The 19,833-nt window shown below is 33.0% G+C and overlaps 3 protein-coding genes across 4 annotated transcripts; 1 reads left to right on the forward strand and 2 right to left on the reverse strand.

Moving 5' to 3' along the window:
• LOC18587371 lies at positions 2,234-6,692 on the reverse strand. 2 transcript variants are annotated; one of them, XR_001929687.1, is made up of 3 exons: positions 6,437-6,692; positions 3,239-3,419; positions 2,234-3,111 (listed from the first exon to the last, which is right to left on the reverse strand). XR_001929687.1 is itself a non-coding variant. In XM_018128730.1 (2 exons), exons 1-2 carry the CDS (start codon positions 3,461-3,463, stop codon positions 2,249-2,251), a joined length of 1,083 nt encoding a protein of 360 aa, XP_017984219.1. In that variant the 5' UTR covers positions 3,464-3,525; the 3' UTR covers positions 2,234-2,248. The 2 variants fall into 2 exon arrangements, 1 of the variants encoding a protein (XP_017984219.1); XM_018128730.1 differs by lacking the exon at positions 6,437-6,692 and having other exon boundaries at positions 2,234-3,106; positions 3,239-3,525.
• LOC18587372 (indole-3-glycerol phosphate synthase, chloroplastic) lies at positions 9,337-10,961 on the forward strand. The gene is made up of 3 exons (XM_018128703.1): positions 9,337-9,907; positions 10,002-10,232; positions 10,330-10,961. Exons 1-3 carry the CDS (start codon positions 9,716-9,718, stop codon positions 10,594-10,596), a joined length of 690 nt encoding a protein of 229 aa, XP_017984192.1. The 5' UTR covers positions 9,337-9,715; the 3' UTR covers positions 10,597-10,961.
• On the reverse strand, positions 18,382-19,616 carry LOC108663670. Its single transcript, XM_018128919.1, has 3 exons — positions 19,199-19,616; positions 18,633-18,837; positions 18,382-18,448 (listed from the first exon to the last, which is right to left on the reverse strand). The coding sequence occupies exons 1-3, from the start codon at positions 19,614-19,616 to the stop codon at positions 18,382-18,384; spliced, it is 690 nt and encodes a 229-aa protein (XP_017984408.1).

The following is a 19,833-nucleotide window of genomic DNA, read 5'->3' on the forward strand; positions in this document are numbered from 1 at the left end:
AACGCTATTATTAAATAAATAAAAAAAAATTAATTTACAAAAGAATCAAAGACCCAGAGATACTTGTTTGTACCTTATAGGGTAGAGTTATTTTATCTTTGTATTTAATTAGAATAATTTGTTTGTAGAAGTAAACCTGTCCTCGACTTGGGCTACTTGTAAAGCCTAAGTGCCGATTCAGGTCTTGTACCATTTTTGGTATTCTAATAAATTTTATTGGCTTACGAAAAAATATTTATTTAATTTTTAATGATAATTTTTCATCATTAATTACAGTGTTTCAAAATTTTTGACAGATTCATATACAGATTCAAACACAACCAATCGACATGAAAATTAAAATTATTATTACCTGGGCAGAGTTCTTATCAGGGTCAAAATTATTCTCAACCTGCCAAAACAAATAAAGAGATTATTCTGGCAATGAGGACTTAAATATATATGTTACATCATCTCAAAATGGTTAGACTAATAAACTCTGTTATTAACAATGTAAATGGAAGTGTATTTTTTTATATGTAATTTATGGAACATGGAAATAATTAATTTCGTGAATTTTTCCTCCGAAAACTTGAAATCATATTCATAGATCTTGATTTTTCAATTTTAGGGTTCTCAATGAGTTTAGAGGTATGTTAGAGCAAAAAGTATTAAATATTTCAATTTAAAAAAAATTATAAAAGTAGACTTACCTTTGCAAGCACGCATTTTATATGAGCGGTAAATAAACCATTGTATTCTTCACAACAATACATATGTTCATCTGGGCATCTTTCTTCCTCACAAACATCACAGTAAGACTCTTTTGAATCAACTTCAACAAATGAATCCTTCATAGCTAAAGAATGAATATGACATTTAGATTTAAAAATATGAGGAATGGGTATACAATCCAAGTGAAAATTGATAGCACATTCTAGACAACGATAAAAGGCTCCCTCACAATGTTTCCCACATTTAGTACAAGGAAAGAAGTCTTTAGCCCAAAGACTTTCAAAGAATTGGCGAAATTTTGTCCCAAAATAATAAAGATTGTGCCTGTGGGACTCACATTTCAGAGGCCGCCTTAAGGAATTAGCACACAGAGGATGGAGGCCGAGGTCACATTGTTTACAACTGTAATTAAAATCTACACTATTTATCTGTTTGCGACAAGCATAGCACTGAGAATATTTGTTGCTTTTGCAAAAACACAACATGTGTTTCAAATGAAATCGGACTTGCATCTTTTGTGGCATTCCAAGACAAAATTCATGAACTTTAAAAATGCATCGAAAATTGAGGCAATAATAGGCTGGACCGAAGATTGGCAATTGACAAACTGTGCATGATTCTTTCCATAAGGGGTCACTACAATTGCCAAAGACATGCTTATGCGGGTGGTTGAAATGGTTTAACTCGGCTACGCTTTCCATCTTTTTTGGTTGTAACACATCAGTTTTATGAGTTGTTAGAGTAGCGCATTTCACATCAAGCTTGAAATCACACTCATCACAACTATAGAACAAGCTACGACATACATCTCTACACTCATCACATATAATAAGACCTCTTCTATAGTGATAAGTATGAAGGATAAGAGGATGGCTAGAATGAAAAGGGTGTTGTATCTCATATGGTAATTTAGCGGATTTTTCATGTAGGTAGTACTCCGTATGAGCAGTTGAGAATGTTGTACATGAGTAACAAGGACCACTATGTACCAGACGGCAAGCCTCACAATAATGATTTTTCTTTGACTTTTCAACTACTTCGTAGAATCTCATGGGATGCCGATGGATGATAGGTCCAATCTGCGTTTACAGAAAAAGGTGAATAATCAAAGTATGAACAAACTCATGTCTTAAGGATTATATATATATAATTCCCCACATAATGAGTATAATGTATATAAATTGTAAAATGTCAATTTAATTATGAATAAAACGTCAATATTGAATTTAAATTAACTTATATGTAATTCAATGTTGAACATGCATGTTATAAAATGTCCAAATTCTTTTTTAGAATTTAAACTCTACTTAATTTGAAAATAATTAGTTAATATATTAAATGATAGTTGCGAACCAAAAATTGTTGAGTGGTGCGGATGCCATCAATAACTTCTCAAATGAAATTTTATCCTATTGAAACAAACGTTTATCACATATCAAACAGACATGTATATATATATATATATACATACACACATGTTGTTAAACATGAGAAAATGGAAGAGTGCAGCAAGTATAATTAGACAAAAGAGGATTTAGCGTGGGTTGGTGCTATTATTAATATACCCTGCTTTCAACTTAATAAATTTTCCTTTTTGGTTTTCAAAACATAAAAACAAAAAAAAAGTAAGGCAAGTAATTTTTACCTCATTGAGCACACAATGAACATGAGTAATATATTTGCATTTTTCACAACAATAAACAGGATGTGCTGGATTCCTTTCATTTTCACAAATATCACAGTAATATTCTTCAGAATGATCTTCTGCAACTGAATCCATATAGTTGAGTGGATGCCGGTGATATCTATGCTCAATTGAAGATGGTATTGGAACACAATGAAGGTGGACATTGAAATTGCATTCTACACAACGATAGAAATCATAATCACAAAGCGCCCCACAAGCATTGCATGAGTTAGCATTTTTAGCTTTCTTGGATATTCTGAAATAAGTGACAAGGTGTTCGTGGCACTTGTGTTTTAAGGTGGGTAAGAGTTTAGTGCAGCCAAAATGAAGGAAAAGGTTGCACTTTAAGCAACAATAACTGAGATTCCCGTAATACTTTTCACTAAGAATATCTTCTCGCTGAGCCAAAAAACAAATATCTTGTCCACAAGCATTGCAATTGTTGCCGATGTCTATAGAGTGCAAGCGAAGAGGGTGTGAAGGATGAAAAGGATGATAAAGGGTTCTGAGTACCTTATCCCTGCACAACTCATGAAGGAAGAACTTACATCTTACGCAACCATAGCACACTTCCGATAGACACTTTTCACACCAACTACAATTATAGCCGTAGTTTCTTATCTTCGTATATTTGAAGAAGGTCAGCTTGTGAAGGTGGCTGTAATGCTGAATTTCCTTTCTCTTGCCATCTTTAGGTCTCTGCCACTTTTCTTTAGGTAAAGGATCATTAGTTGGAGAAGCGCACGCTAAATCAAGACTAAAATCACATTCATTGCAGTTGTATCCGGAGGCAGGAAAAATATACAAACATTTATCACAAATGAAATCCTCACGCACCTCTAATTTTAGTTCAAGATCGTGCTGTGAGTGGAGAGGGTGAATAGTCTTATGAGGCAGTTGTTGCACTTCCCTCGAGCATGATTCGTGGAGCCTAAAACCGCATATACAAGAATAGGCCGTCTTCAAGATTTCTTTTGTGCATGCACCACAATATTCTTTCTGATCATTCTGCAGATTTCTGAAGGACAAGGAATGTTCATTAGAGGAATGACGGATACCCATCTCAAAGAAGATAGAAAATGGATAAACAAAGAGATGGATAGAAAGATAGAATAAAGATTATAATATCAACAATTTTTTAAACTTGTGCTAGATAACCTATATATAAAGGCAATCCAGATCAAGAGGATTGAGATCTAAGAATGGAATCTCAACTCCCTTACTTCTCTTATTATTATGTAACAAAAAGGAGCAAACCCTTTGTTGAGTGATGGAAACACACAAGGTATATATTTGCTTCCTATTGCAGTACGTTAGAGATAAACTATATGCAATGGCAATCAAGATTAAGAGGATTGATATCCAAGGATAGGATCTTAACTCCCTCACTTTTCATATTATAATATAATTCAAAAGGAACAATCCTTTTCTTGAGTGGTGGAAACACACAAAGTATATAGTTACTTCCCATTGCATTATGTTAAAGATAACCTATATGCAAAGGCAATCAATATTAAGAGGATTGAGATCCTAGGACAGAATCTCAACTCCCCTACTTCTCATGTTATTCGTATTTATTCAAAAGGAACACTCCCATCCTTCAGTGTTGGAAACACACAGGGTATATATTTGCTTCCCATTGCGGCGAGTTAAAGACAAACTTTATGTAAAGACAAGAATATTAAATTAGTAAATTGGTACCTGAATCATCGAGAAACAGTTTTGCATTTTTCATAATTAAAGCATGTTATATTCCTTTTTGAATAAGTAAAAATTTCATTGATCTTGAAAATCGTATGAAGTCTTCTACAATAGATCAAATGAAACTACAAAAACAATTCCAATTTTAATGTAAGAAAATGACTTCTTTTTGCCCCCATCTTTGTTATTGTAAGTTTTCTTAAGCTTCCAGCTCAATGGATATTTCATCATTTATTATTAAAAATAAAGTAGTTAATTAATTAAAAAAAAGAAATGTATGTTACAAAAAACCATTGGTTTTCCCTAGTAACACATAAAATTATGTAAGAATTTAATATTACTTTAATGATTTTGCAGGTCTTTTACAAAAGTTTAAACAATTCAAATACTCTTTTAATGACACAAGATTAGTTTTTTACAAAGTTTAAAACTAGCCTAAATGAATAAAGAATAGCTAATAACAACAATGTAGTTTGAGGAGCTCATGACAATTATTTGGAAAAGTAAAACTGAATGCTAGTTCATAAATGAACAAAGAATGATGCAGTCTCTGAGGTGATAACTTGAAGAGATGACAGTTTTGTCTACCCATTTAAGCTTGACATAATCCATACAGTGAGTTCATGTTTTCCTCCTCACAAGAGCTGAAAATATCAAGGCAAGCAACTGAAAGTAAAGTAAAATTTAAAAGATGGGCTCCTTTGGTTGATCATGCAGTACCTTGAGGTGATACAAATCAGAAAATTTTTTTTTTCTCTAACATGTGTACTCATGAGGATTGTTTGATCATATTGGATCATAGTCTACCCTTGTCCCCAACAAATCTGAAATCAGTCTTTGCATGCCCAAAAAGAACAAAAAATAGTTAAATGATGTTAATGTCCAACATTCATATTGTAGTTTCTTGGACAATACGAATGTTTTTAACTTATAATTCAAAGACACTTAGCTTCTTGACAAATAAAACATAAGGACCAAGAGACAAAAGAAATCAAAAACAAGATAAACTATAATATCAACAACTTACACTTGTGCTAGATAAACTCTATGCAAAGACAATCAAGATTGAGAGGATTGAGATCCAAAGATGGAATCTCAACTCCCTTACTTCTCATTTTATTATGTATTCAAAAGGAACAGTCCCTTTCTTGAGTGATGAAAACACACAAGGCATATAGTTGTTTTCATTGCAATAAGTTAGAGATAAATCATATGCGAAGACAACGATGTTAAATTAATAAAATTGATACTTAAATCATCGAGAAATAGCTTTGATTTTTCCATAATTAAAGCATGTTAATTTTCTCTTTCGAATAAGTGAGAATTTCATTTATCCTGAAAATTAGATCAAGTCTGCCACAACGGATCCACATTGCCGCATCTAGGTGGCAGAGAGGAAACATACAAATTAATGTGGCAAAAGATCAAATGAAACTAGAGAAACAATTCCAATTTTAATGCAAGAAAATGACTTCTTTTTGCCTGCATCTTAGTCTCCTCAATGGATATTTTATCATTTTTTTATAAAAAAAAAGAACATTTTAATTAATTTAAAAGAAGGAAAAGTATGTCATCCAGAAAACAACATTGGTTTTCCCTAATAGAGCATAAAATTATTTAATTATCTAATACTGCTTTAATGATTTTGCAGATCTTTTAAAAAAGTTAAAATAATTCAAAGATGCGTGTTGCAGATCCAAGGATGGAATCTCAACTCCTCTACTTCTCGTATCATTATGTATTTAAAAGGATCAATCCCATTCTTGAGTGATAGAAATACACAAGGTATATATATATATGCTTCTCATTACATTAATAAATTAATAAATTGGTTCTTGAGTTTTTGAGAAGCAGCTTTGCTTTTTCCATAATTAAAGAATGTTCTTTTTTAATGAAAGCAAAGAGAAAATTCCATTTTGATGCAAGAGAATGACTTGTTTTTGCCCAAAGGCGTTACTGTATGTTTCACTAAGCTGCCTCCTCAATGAATATTTTATCATTTCTTATTAAAAAATGAAGAATGATAATTAATTAAAGAAAGGAGAAGAAGAGAGAATAAAGGAAGGAAAAGCATGTCATCAAGGAACAACATTGGCTTTCCCTTATAAAGCATAAAGCTATTTAATAATAATACTTGTTTAATGATTTTGGACATCTTTTAAAAACGTCTAGATTATGTTTGTTAACTACGAATATATATTTATATATATATATATTGAAAGGATTAACTACGAATATATGAAGCAACGTGTTATGTTTAATGATGAATACAGTTTTCTTCGGCCCTTCTCCATTTTCCGAAAGACAAAGAGAACAGATGAAATCCTCACGCACCTCTAATTTTAGCTCAAGATCGTGCTGTGAGTGGAGAGGGTGAATAATCTTATGAGGCAGATGTTGCACTTCACTCGCGCATGATTCGTGGAGCCTAAAACCGCATATACAAGCATAGGCCGTCTTCGAGATTTTTTTTGTGCATGCACCATAGTATTCTTTCTGATCATTCTGCAGATTTCTGAAGGACAAGGAATGTTCATTAGAGGAATGACTGATACCCATCTCAAAGAAGATAGAAAATGGATAAACAAAGGTATGGATAGAAAGATAGAACAAAGATTACAATATCAACAATTTTTTTAAACCTGTGCTAGATAAACTTTATATAAAAGCAATCAAGATTAAGAGGATTGAGATCTAAGAATGGAATCTCAACTCCCTTACTTCTCTTATTATTATGCATCAAAAAGGAACAAACCATTTACTGAGTGATGGAAACACGTAAGGTGTATATTTGCTTCTTATTACGATACGTTAGAGATAAACTATATGCAATGACATTCAACATTTAGAGGATTGCGATCCAAGGAAGGAATCTTAGCTCCCTCACTTCTGATATTATAATATAATTCAAAAGGAACAATCCTTTTCTTGAGTGGTGGAAACACACAAAGTATATATTTGCTTCCCATTGCATTACGTTAGAGATAACCTATATGCAAAGGCAATCAATATTAAGAGGATTGAGATCCAAGGACAGAATCTCAACTCCCCTACTTCTCATGTTATTCGTATTTATTCAGAAGGAACAATCCCTTCCTTCAGTGATGGAAACACACAAGGTATATATTTACTTCCCATTGCGGCAAGTTAGAGATAAACTCTATGTAAAAATAAGATAATTAAATTAATAAATTGGTACCCGAACCATATGTAAAGACTTATTTCCATTGCAGCAAGTTAGAGATAAACCATATGTAAAGACAACGATGTTAAATTTATAAATTGATGCCTAAATCATCGAGAAATAGCTTTGATTTTTCCATAATTAAAGCGTGTTAATTTTCTCTTTGAAATAAGTGAAAATTTCATTTATCCTGAAAATTAGATCAAGTCTGCTATTACAGATCAAATGTGGCTAAAGATCAAATGAATCTAAAGGAGCTGCTTTAATGATTTTGCAGATCTTTTAAAAAAGTTAAAATAATTCAAAGATCTGTGTTGCAGATCTGAGGATGGAATCTCAACTCCTTTACTTCCCATATCATTATGTATTTAAAAGGATCAATCCCTTTCTTGAGTGATAGAAATGCACAAGGAATATATTTACTTCTCATTACATTAATAAATTAATAAATTGGTTCTTGAGTCATTGAGAAGCAGCTTTGCTTTTTCCATAATTAATTAATGTTCTCTTTTAGTGAAAGCAAAGAGACAATTCGAATTTTAATGCAAGAGAATGACTTGATTTTGCCCAAAGACGTTACTATAAGTTTTACTAAGCTGCCTCCTCAATGAATATTTTATCATTTCTTATTAAAAAATAAAGAATGCTAATTAATTAAAGAAAGGAAAAGAAGAGAAAATAAAGGAAGGAAAAGCATGTCATCAAGAAACAACATTGGCTTTCCCTAATAAAGCATAAAGTTATTTAATAATAATACTTGTTTAACGATTTTGCACATCTTTTAAAAACGTCTAGGTTATGTTTGTTAACTACGAGAATATATATATATATATATTGAAAGGATTAACTACGAATATATGAAGCAACATTTTATGTTTAATGATGAATACAGTTTTCTTCGGCCCTTCTCCATTTTTCGAAGACAAAGAGAACAATATTTCATAAAAAAATTAAATCAAGAATTTAATTATTTTGTGCTACATTCTTTTGGGTGCAAATACAAAGTGATTTGCTATTTTCTTAAACAAATATTGCAGTCTACAGCTGTGTGAATGCTCCTTAATTATTCTATAGATCAAAGCAAGCATTCCACAGCCAGCAGCAGTACAAGGCATAGAGACTGCACATACAGTTGAAGGCCAAATATAATTAATTTGGTGTTGAATTAGTTACAAAATCAATTATGAATCAATTATAGTTAATAGGACTAATAGTAACGACACAAGGTAATCTTTAACAAATATGTACCTGAATCTTTTAATTTTATTAGTGATCATATACTAATTCTTATTAACAAAATAGGCTTGAAGGCCCTGGGTTGGTTTGAAGGCACATAAATTCAGCAGTAATTATAAATGTAGATTTTATGCATTCCCTCTTTCCCATTTGAATGAATTGTGAAGAGGAATCAAAGTTGAGGCTGACAACTATCAAGACATGCATGCATGTTTGACTAGCACGTTTAATCTCGGAAGCAGGGCCATTTAAATCAATGGCTGCTGCCATGGAAGAGAAATCTATGGAAGTCAACATTATTCCATTACGAAATTGAAACCTTAAGAGACATCATTGGGATCTTACTCCACTTCAATAGTTGAACTACGCTTTATCGGATACCTGTAGGTACAAGATGAATATTAAGGATATGAAATCCTAGCCTTGAAGGCTATAGCTCACGTGTATGGTTTGATAGAACGAAAGTGATGAAAATGAAACAATTTATTGAAAAGTTAAGAGAAAGAAATTAACCGAAGGAAAAAAGATTAAACAATTCCAAAACAACTATTGCCTGAAAGGTTTAGCTAATCTTTGGGCCCTAAACAATTTGGAATTTATCCTTTTTTATTTTGAGTACAACATATGTTTTTTTTTTCCTTTTTCCTTTCATAAAAAGAAAAGAGCTAAAAGGCTATTAATTCATCCAGTATGTAATATTCCCAAAATATTTTTTAAAAGAGAAAAAAATATTTTCTGAAAAAAGTAGAGATGATAATCCACTTTAAATACCCCTGTATCATCCCTACTTCCCAGCAGCCCGCTTCCCAAAAGAAGCCCTTTCATTCCGCTGCTTGCATGTGTTCACTTTCTCGCCTTGTTTACTTTAAATACCCCTGTATCATCCCTACTTCCTAGCAGTCCGCTTCCCAAACGAAGCCCTTTCATTCCGCTGCTTGCATGTGTTCACTTTCTCGCCTTGTTTACTTTAAATACCCCTGTATCATCCCTACTTCCTAGCAGTCCGCTTCCCAAACGAAGCCCTTTCATTCCGCTGCTTGCATGTGTTCACTTTCTAGCCTTGTTTACTTTAAATACCCCTGTATCATCCCTACTTCCCAGCAGTCCGCTTCCCAAACGAAGCCCTTTCATTCCGCTGCTTGCATGTGTTCACTTTCTCGCCTTGTGGTCTTTTCATATCCTTCTCGGCATATATGAGGTCATCGATACACAGCCAAACCGAATCAATTGCAGAATCCCCCTTGTGGCTTTTAATTGCAAAAATGCTGGTATTGGTTTTCCTGATAGCGATTGCTGGAATTTCCTTACAGTCAGTTCCTTCCTTCAATCACCGTCCTAGTTTCTTCATCCCGCGCTCTAATTTTCCGGTCATTCGAGCCCAACTGGTTGGTTCATAATAGTAGTAGTAGTAGTAAGAATCTAAATATGGCCATTATATTTTGTATTTTAGTTGATCTTTTCTATTTGGTTTTTATGTAGTCCCCGAAAAGGAGAGAGGAGGAAGATGTGTTGAACATGAAGGAATGGGAACTTGGAATGTTTCAAAACGAAGTCGCTGCGAGTCAAGGCATAAGAATAAGGCGAAGACCACCTATGGGTCCGCCGTTGCATTACATGGGCCCTTTCGATTTCCGTTTGCAAAACGAGGATAACACTCCTCGCAGTTTTCTCGAAGAAATCATTTGGCAAAAAGACGTGGAAGTTTCCCACGTAATTTTACAAACTTTATTATAATTTCATTTATTCGCTTTTGCGCTTATTCTTGTTTTGTGGGTCGAAAGTTGCTAATGATTCTGGGGTTTGGCAGATGAAAGAGAAGAAGCCTCTGGCTTCATTGAAGAAGTTTATCGAGAATGCAGCTCGCACTAGAGACTTCGTCGGAGCTCTTAAGGCGGCGCATTCACGGACTGGGTTGCCTGGTTTGATTGCTGAAGTTAAGAAGGGTTCGCCTACCAGAGGAATTCTCAGAGATGAAGTTAAGAAGGGTTTGCTTTGGAAGGAGAAAGTAAAAAAATCAACTAAAATACAAAATCTAATGGCCATATTTAGATTCTTACTACTACTACTATTATGAACCAACCAGTTGGGCTCGAATGACCGGAGAATTGGAGCGCGGGATGAAGAAATTAGGACGGTGATTGAAGGAAGGAACTGACTGTAAGGAAATTCCAGCAATCGCTATCAGGAAAACCAATACCAGCATTTTTGCAATTAAAAGCCACAAGGGGGATTCTGCAATTGATTCGGTTTGGCTGTGTATCGATGACCTCATATATACCACGAAGGATATGAAAAGAAAACATGGCGAGAAAGTGAACAGATGCAAGCGGCGGAATGAAAGGGCTTAATCAATTCTTTTTTGGAGTCTAAACTCTGCAGAATTTGAAAATAATTTGTTAATATATTAAATGATAGTTGCGAACCAAAAGTTGTTGAGGAGTGCGGATGCCATCAATAACTTCATTATGCTCCATTTCCTCCGTTAACAAAGTGTTGCTGTAAATGGACTGGGGCGTCGAAGATGAGACCTTCTCAAATGAAATTTTATCCTATTGAAACAAACATTTATCACTGTCACATCAAGACATATCAAACAGACAAATATATATATATATATGTATATGTATATGTGTTGTTAAATATGAGAAAAGGGAAGAGAGTGGCCAGTATAATTAGACAAAAGAGGATTTAGCTTGGGTTGGTGCTATTATTAATATACCCTGCTTTCGACTTAATAAATTTTGCTTTTCGGTTTTCAAAACATCCAAAAAAAAAAAACAGTAAGGCAATTAATTTTTACCTCATTAAGCACACAATGAACATGAGTAATATATGTGCATTTTTCACAACAATAAACGAGATGCACTAGATTCCTTTTATTTTCATAAATATCACAATAATATTCTTCAGAATGATCTTCTGCAACTGAATCCATATAGTTGAGTGGATGTCGGTGATATCTATGCTCGGTTAAGGATGGTATTGGAACACAATGAAGATGAGAACATCTGCATTTTTGTACTTATAAGATGATTTGTCCATCTTATCAAGTCGGGTGTTTCCCTCGTTGAACCATTTCTCTCAAGCGATTGCCATTCTTGAATTAGAAATGGCGATTGGAAGTACTCGACAGAGCAATTATAATCCTGTTCATCCATCCATCCAAAATTATTCTACAGATGGAAGCAAGCATCCCACAGCCAAAGCACAGAGACTGCATTTCAAGGCAAAATTTGAAAATTAATGATAAAAAATAGACAGAAAAAAAAAACGAATGATTTGTAATTTAAAGGCGGTAGAATCAAAGATAGACTGCAATTCAAGGCATATTTATGTAAGCATTCTAGATGGCGAATTCTTGATATTCGAGGTCGGCTGCTACTTTCTTGTAAATCTTATCTTGGAATCTGGTTCTCCATGAACTGTAGGTCAGAGAAGCCATACCATTTTTACTGTCCATGAAACCAAAGTGCAGAATCGCTTCAAAGACATTATGCCCTTTTCGCAATCCAATGTGGATTGGTGGCACAAGATAGACTTCATCTCTTGTATGCTTTATTACACTGTTTCGATTATGTTTTTTTTTTTAATTCCTAGACTCAACTTTTCACGAAATTTAAAATTACAATATGAAAAAGTGGATGCACGCATTTATCTACATCTATTTAATATATAAAATCATTGATCCAGCTGATGATATTATGACTTTGAGATAACAACTCATGCGATGATTAAATAATATAATATAAATATTAATTCTATAAAAAACAAAGACATACCATTATTTATTTATTTTTTTTGCAAATAAATATTTATCCGTCACATATGTAAATTTATTTTATCATTTAAATTTTAAAATTTATTCCATTCATTAATCTCCATCTCTCTCATCTATTATTATATATTCAGGTACGATTTGTTAAGAGAAATGAAAGGAATTATTAATCAAGTCCGTAGGGTGTTATGTTTCAAGGTGTTTTTTTCTTGTACTCCTGTGCCAAGTACATCCTAGGCAACTAGAACTTATTATTTTGCTTAGGTTCTGATCATGTGCAAGCTGCCAAAATCTCCCTGAGCAGCCATATTTTGTCAATTGTACAGTCTCTTCACTGCCCGAGCTTTTTAACAGTATGCCATGGGAGTCTTTGGCTACTAGCCTCAGACTTCTGATGGCATCCATGGGCTTATGAGGCATAATGATGCTCGCTTTTCAAACAAAAAAAATTAATCAAGTCGATAGAAAATCAAGAATATTCCATTCTTTTGGGGGACTTTTGGTTATTGCTTTTCCATTGTTTTGAACCAACATTTCATGAATATGGATATTACATCAATATCATATCATGCACGTAGTTTCAATATCATCAATTAATGGTGGAAATAAGATAAAAATTCCACCTGTTCTATCACAATTTTGACAGCAAAAGCTTGCATTCGGAGAAGCTGGCAGCAGATTCAATGTGCTCACAGATGCCAACTTTTTCCTTTTCTTTTTTACTTTTAGTTATAGTTTTTATGCATTCCCTGTTTCTCGTTTGAATGAATCGTCAAGATGAATCAAGTTTGAGGTTGACGACTATCAAGACATACATGCATGTTTGACTTGTATGTCTAATCTCAGAAGCAGGCCATTTAAATTTAAATCAATGGTTGCTGCCATGGAAAAGAAATCTATGGCAATCAACATTCATTTAATTGAAACCTTAAAAAGCAGTATTGGGATCTTACTCGACCTGAGGACGCACAAGAGGGAATGAAACACTAGTTGAAATGGTAAGAGAGAAATTTAATTGAAGGAAAAACAACTATTGCTTTAAAGGTTTAGCTAATCTTTGGGCCCTAAACAATATAGAATTTATACTTTTTTATTTTGAGCACAACATTGGTTTTATTTTGCTTATTCCTTTCATAAAAAGAAAAGAGCCAAAAGGCCATTAATCATCCAGCATATAATATTCCCAATTCCATCTCCCCCAAATGAATTCTAGAATTACTATTCATCCCATCAACTCTAGAACTAAGAAAGGCAATATCATCCATTCTTTATTATATCAGGATGGATTTCTAAGTGCGAAGTGCGCATAATAGGCGTGTCATTCTTACACAAAAAAGTTCATATCATGTAATAAGTCTTCTATTTCTACATGCGAGGAAGAATATTGAAATAGTGATATAAGAAATTCCACATTGATTAAGTTGAAGGCATTTTGCGCACATATTATATATATAATAAAAACTTATTCAGTTATTACGTATTAATTTTCGATTGGATGCTCATACTTAAATTTAACAATTCTCACCTACATTATATCTCTTTTTTTTTTTTTTCTCAACATGAGCCTCTCACTTGTTTATCATGTTAGCTCCTGAAACTTGTGATTTTTTGAGAATCTTGCATGTCATTCCTCCAACTCAGAGGCAGTTGAATCTTCCTTTTTGTTTTCAACCGGTGACTCGCTACCACTGAAATGTTCCTTCTCCTACATTCTCTTTCGAGGATTATATATTCCAACTCTAATAGAATTAATTCTTGACATTGCAAACTAATATATTTATTGGTATGCACTCATTGAATGTAATTAAAGGAAGTCTACCTACTAAGGGCATGTTCTTTGAATTTTGAAGGCTGTCATGCATAATATCTTTATCTATACTATTACTATATATATATTGCTTGATCAAACTGGAGATTTTATTAATCCAAACGGGATACAGCACACCTTAAACGAATAACAACGTAACTTTCCACCAACAGAAACAAAGAGCAGACCATAAAGGGTTCTAAGCACATAAGAGCTTCACACTTTAGAACAACCAGCAACAGCATAGCCATTCATAGCAGACAGAACTCATGGCTTCAAACAAATATCCACAGACAGGAAGCATAGAGACCCAGGAGAAAACTGGATAGCAAGGTTGGGCAGATCCATTCCAACCGTCAGAAGAAGACCACAGCTCGTCCGTACACAACAAGTGGCAACCACATGAATGAATAAACATAAGTCAATTCAATTGGGGTACACTTGCTTCTGGAAGACAGAGAGCACGAGTGGACACACAAACCCAGAAACCAGACCAGCAAGAACAAACAACGCGATGGAGCAATAAATATGAAAACAACCACAACGCCAAAGATAGCAGCAATGGCACCACAAAGAAAAGCAGAGAATATCAGCGGGATAGAAAGCGGCCGCCACTACGCAACAACAGCTAATAAATGAAGACGGGAGGAGCAGCTACTTCCATGAAGAGCATAAGTCATCCAATAACAGCAAGTGCTTGACATTGTTTAACTATTAAGACTTGAAGAACTTTCCAATCTTCAGCAGCTACTTCTTCAATATATCTAAGCTTTTGGCTTCAGGGTCTTCTTCTTCAGTTTTTCTTCTTTTTTTCACAACCAAAGTCTTCATTTCATTGAATAAAAATGCACAAAAAGTCAGCCTCCAAACCGATAAGCACAAAAACGTAATTGGACAAACAGAAGCATTCAGAAGAAGAAAAATTATCAAGCACAGCAAATCAATGCTGGTGCTTCCAACATAAAGAAAGACAAGACAGACAAATACCGGGAAGAAACAAATAAATTACCACATCACATACGAATTGAAAGAGACTTAAATAACAAATACCCTCAAGAGGTTACCACTTTTTATCATCTGGAAACCAAACAGAAGAAAACTTTTTTTATTGTCAAATTGCATTTCATTGCTGTCAAAATAATTTCATTTTGGGTTTGGGGTTTTCTTTTTGTGAAGCGTTGGTGAAGCATGCAAAGATTGAAGGGTTCACATACGGTTTCGTTAAGATATATATATATACTCTCCCTTTGTACCCTCTCACACCATTAAATCTGAGTTAGAGAAGAACAAACGCTATTATTAAATAAATAAATAAAATTAATTGACAAAAGAATCAAAGACACAGAGCTACTTGTTTGCACTTTAAAAGGATAGACGTATTTTGTCCTAGTATTTAATTAGATTATTAGAATAATTTGTTTGTAGCTTGTCAGCCAATATACTGAAATATAATTATTATTATCGTACGATACATATCATGTATCGTATGATACGATATTAATACAAAATGATATGTATTTATAACTATATTGTATTTGATCAAATATTAAAATCATATAATACGATATGCGATACATATCTTACGATACGAGAACATATCATATGATATAGTTGATACACTTTTTATAAGTTTAATTTTTAATTAATTATTAAAAAAAATTATTATTTTTTAAGTTAAAATTTGAAAAATTATATTTTATGAGTTTCAATCTTTAAATTTTAAATAAAAAATATTAAAAAATTAAATTCTTTTTTAGTTTTAACATGATAAATATTTTTTAATTTTTGATTAATAAATTAATATGAAAAAGTGTATCTTTTATTTAAAAATTTATATTATTAAGGAAAATATTGAAAGTTTAAATTAAAAAAAATCATCTTTTCAATTTATGCTTTATAATCTTCAATTTTGTTAAAAAATATAATACTTTTCAATTTATTTATTTATTTCATATGTATTAATATTATTTATATTTAATTTTAAAATTTTTACCGTATCTTACAATAAGATATTTGATATTAAAAAATAAAATTTTGATACACAATACGTATCTCAATTTATCAACTATGTACTGAAGTGGTGGAAGTAGACATGTACTTGTGACTTGGGCTACTTGTCAAGCCTAAGTGCCAAGTCAGGTTTTGGGAATGAATTCTCAAGCACAAGCCTGGCTCGAGAAAATTTACAATTATAATAAATAATTATTTTTTATTTTGTTTTCATTTTAGAATATATTTAAAAGTATTAATATCAAAATAGTTTTTTAATAATAAATATTACTTAAAAGTGCCTTTACAAATATTCAATTTGCTAGCTAGTTTTCTTGTACCATTTTTGGTATTCTAATAAATTTATTGGATTAGGAAAAAATATTTATTTAATCTTTAATGGTAATTTGTCATCATTAACTAAGGTGTTTCAATTTTTTTTTAACAGATTCACACACAACTAATTGACGTGAGAATTAAAATCATTATTACCTTGACAGAGTACTTTTCAAACTCTAACTCCAAATATGAGGATGCATCTACTGCTGTATTAGTTTCAACCTGCCAAAACAAATTAAGATATTTTTCTGGCAACGAGGACATAACAAATTATGTTATATCATCTCAAAACGGTTAGACTAATAAATTCTTTTATTAACAATATAAATGGAAGCACATATTTTTATATGTATTGGAACAGAGAATGGAATAAAGTAATTTTACGATTTTTTTGCTTTGAAAACTTGCAATCATACTCATAGATCTTGATTGTTCAATTTTGTGGTTCTCGATTAAGTATAGAGGTATGTTAGAGACAAAAGTATTAGATGTTTCGATTTAAAAAAGTTATAGAAGTAGACTTACCTTTGCAAAAACGTATTCTATATGAGTAGCAAATAAATTATTACATTCTTCACAACAATATACATGATCATCTGGACATCTTTCTTCCTCACAGATATCGCAATAAGACTCTTATAAATCATCTTCAAGAAATGAATCCTTCATAGTTAAACAATGAAAATGACATGTGGATTTAAAAATATGAGATATGGGTACACACTCCAAGTGAAAATTGATGGCACATTCTAGACAACGATAAAAGGGTCCTCCACAATTTTTCCGACATTCACTACAAGGAAAGATACGATCCTTGAATCTTTTACGGAGTTGCTGAAATTTTGTCCCAAAATAATAAAGATAGTGCTTGTGGGACTCACAAATCAGAGGCCGCCTTAAGAAAATAACACATTGAGGATGAAGCTTAAGGTCGGGTTGTTTACAACTATATCGAAAAGGATAAGTGTCTTTGCCACAAGCATAGCATTGAGAATCGTTGTTGATTTTGCCCAACAACATATTTTCCAAATGAAATGGGACTCGTATTTTTTGTGGGGTTCTAAGACAAGATTCATGAACTTGAAAATGGCAGTAATAGTTGAGGCAAAAATAGGCTGAACCTAACATTGGCAATGAGCAAAATTTGCATGCTTTTTTCGGTGTAGGGTCACTAAAATTGCCAAATACAAGCTTATGCGGGTGGTAGAAAGGGTTTAACTGGACTACTCTTTCCATCTTTTTTAGTTGCAACACCTCAGTTTTATGAACTGTTAGAGTAGCACATTTCACATCAAGCTTGAAATCACACTCATCACAACGATAAAAGAAGCCAAAACATACATCTCTACACTCATCACATATAATGAGACCTATTTCATCCGAATAAGTAGTATAAAGGTTAAGACGATGGCTAGAATGAAAAGGGTGTTGTATCTCATATGGTAATCTAGCACATTTTTCATGTAGGCAGTACTCCTCATTAGCATCTAGGCATGTTGTGCAGATGTAACAAGGACCACTAAGTACCAATCGGCAAGCCTCACAATAATGATTTTTCTTTGACTTTTCAACTACTTCACAGAATCTCATGGCATGCTCATGGATGATAGCTCGAAACTGCGTTTACAAAGAAAGGTAAATAATTAAAGAATGAACAAACTCATGTCTTAAGGATTATACATATAATTCTCTGTATAACAAGTAAAATGTATATAAATTGTAAAATTTCAAACTAATCATGAACAAAAGGCCAATGTTGGATTTAAATTGAATTATATGTAATTCAATATTGTACATGCACACTATAAAAAGTTAAAATTCTTTTTGTGGAGTCTAAACTCTGCCTAATTTGAAAATAACTGGTTAATATATTAAATGATAGTTACGAACCAAAAGTTGTTGAGGAGTGCGGATGCCATCAATCACTTCAATAGGCTCCATGTCCTCCGTTAACAAAGTGTTGCTGTAAACGGACTGGGGAGTCGAAGATGACACCTTCTCAAATGAAATTTTATCCTATTGAAGCAAACATTTATCACATCAAGACATATCAAATAGACAAATATATATATATATATATGGGTTGGTGCTATTATTAATGTACCCTGCTTTCAACTTATAAATCCTCCTTTTTGGTTTTCAAAACATAAAACACAAAAAAAAAAAAAAAGAAGGGCAAAGTAAGGCAAGTAATTTTTACCTCATTGAGCACACATTGAATATGAGCAATATAAATGCATTTTTCACAACAATAAACAGGATGCGCTGGATTCCTTTCATTCTCACAAATATCACAATAATATTCATCAGAATTATCTTCTGCAATCGAGTCCATATAATTGAGTGGATGCCAGTGATATCTATGTTGAGTTGAGATTGGTATCGGAACACAGCCAAGATGGACACTGAAATTGCATTCAATGCAACGATAGAAATCAGAATCACAAAGCAGGCTACAGGCATTGCATGATTTAGCATTTTGAGAATACTTGGATTTTCTGAAATAAGTGAGAAGGTGGTCATGGCATTTATGTTTTAAGGTGGGTAAAAGTTTAGCACAAGCTAAATGAAGGCAAAAGTTGCACATTAAGCAACAATAGTTGAGATTCCCATCATGCAGTACTTCACTAAGAATATCGTTTCCACAAGCATTGCAATTGTTGCCCGTTTGTTTATAGTGCAAGCAAAGAGGGTGCGAAGGATGAAAAGGATGATAAAGTGTTCTCGGTATCTTATCCCTACATAACTCATGAAGGAAGAACTCACATTTTAGACAGCCATAGCACACTTCCGACAGACTCTTTTCACACCAACTACAATTGTAGTCAAATTCTCTTATCTTCCTATATTTGAAGATGGTCAGCTTGTGAAGGTGGCTGTAATGCGGAGTTTCCTTTTTCTTGCCATCTTTAAGTCTCTCCCACTCCTCTTCAGGTAATAGATCATCAGTTGAAGAAGCGCATGTTAAATGAAAATTAAAATCACATTGATGGCAGTTGTATGTGGAGCCAGCAGAAATATACAAACATTTATCACAAATGAAATCCTCGAACCAGTGCTTGAATTTTAGTTCAAGATGGTGCTGTGAGTGGAAAGGGTGAATAATCTTAGGAGGCAGATGTTGAATTTCTCTCGCGCATGATTCATGGAGCCAAAAAAAGCACTGTTCACAACCATAGGCCATATTCGAGATTGCCTTTGCACATGCACCACAGTTTTTTCTCCGATAATTCTGCAGATTGAGGATGAACAAGGAATGTTCATGACAGGCAAGTTTGATATCCATATCAAAGAAATAGAAAATGGATAACAAAGAGATGGATAGAACAAAGATTATAATACCAACAATTTAAACTTGTGCTAGATAAACTATATGTAAAGGCAATCAAGAATGGTATTTC

The sequence above is a fragment of the Theobroma cacao genome, chromosome 10 (assembly GCF_000208745.1).
Source record: "Theobroma cacao cultivar B97-61/B2 chromosome 10, Criollo_cocoa_genome_V2, whole genome shotgun sequence".
In the NCBI taxonomy this organism is placed as follows: Eukaryota; Viridiplantae; Streptophyta; class Magnoliopsida; order Malvales; family Malvaceae; genus Theobroma; species Theobroma cacao.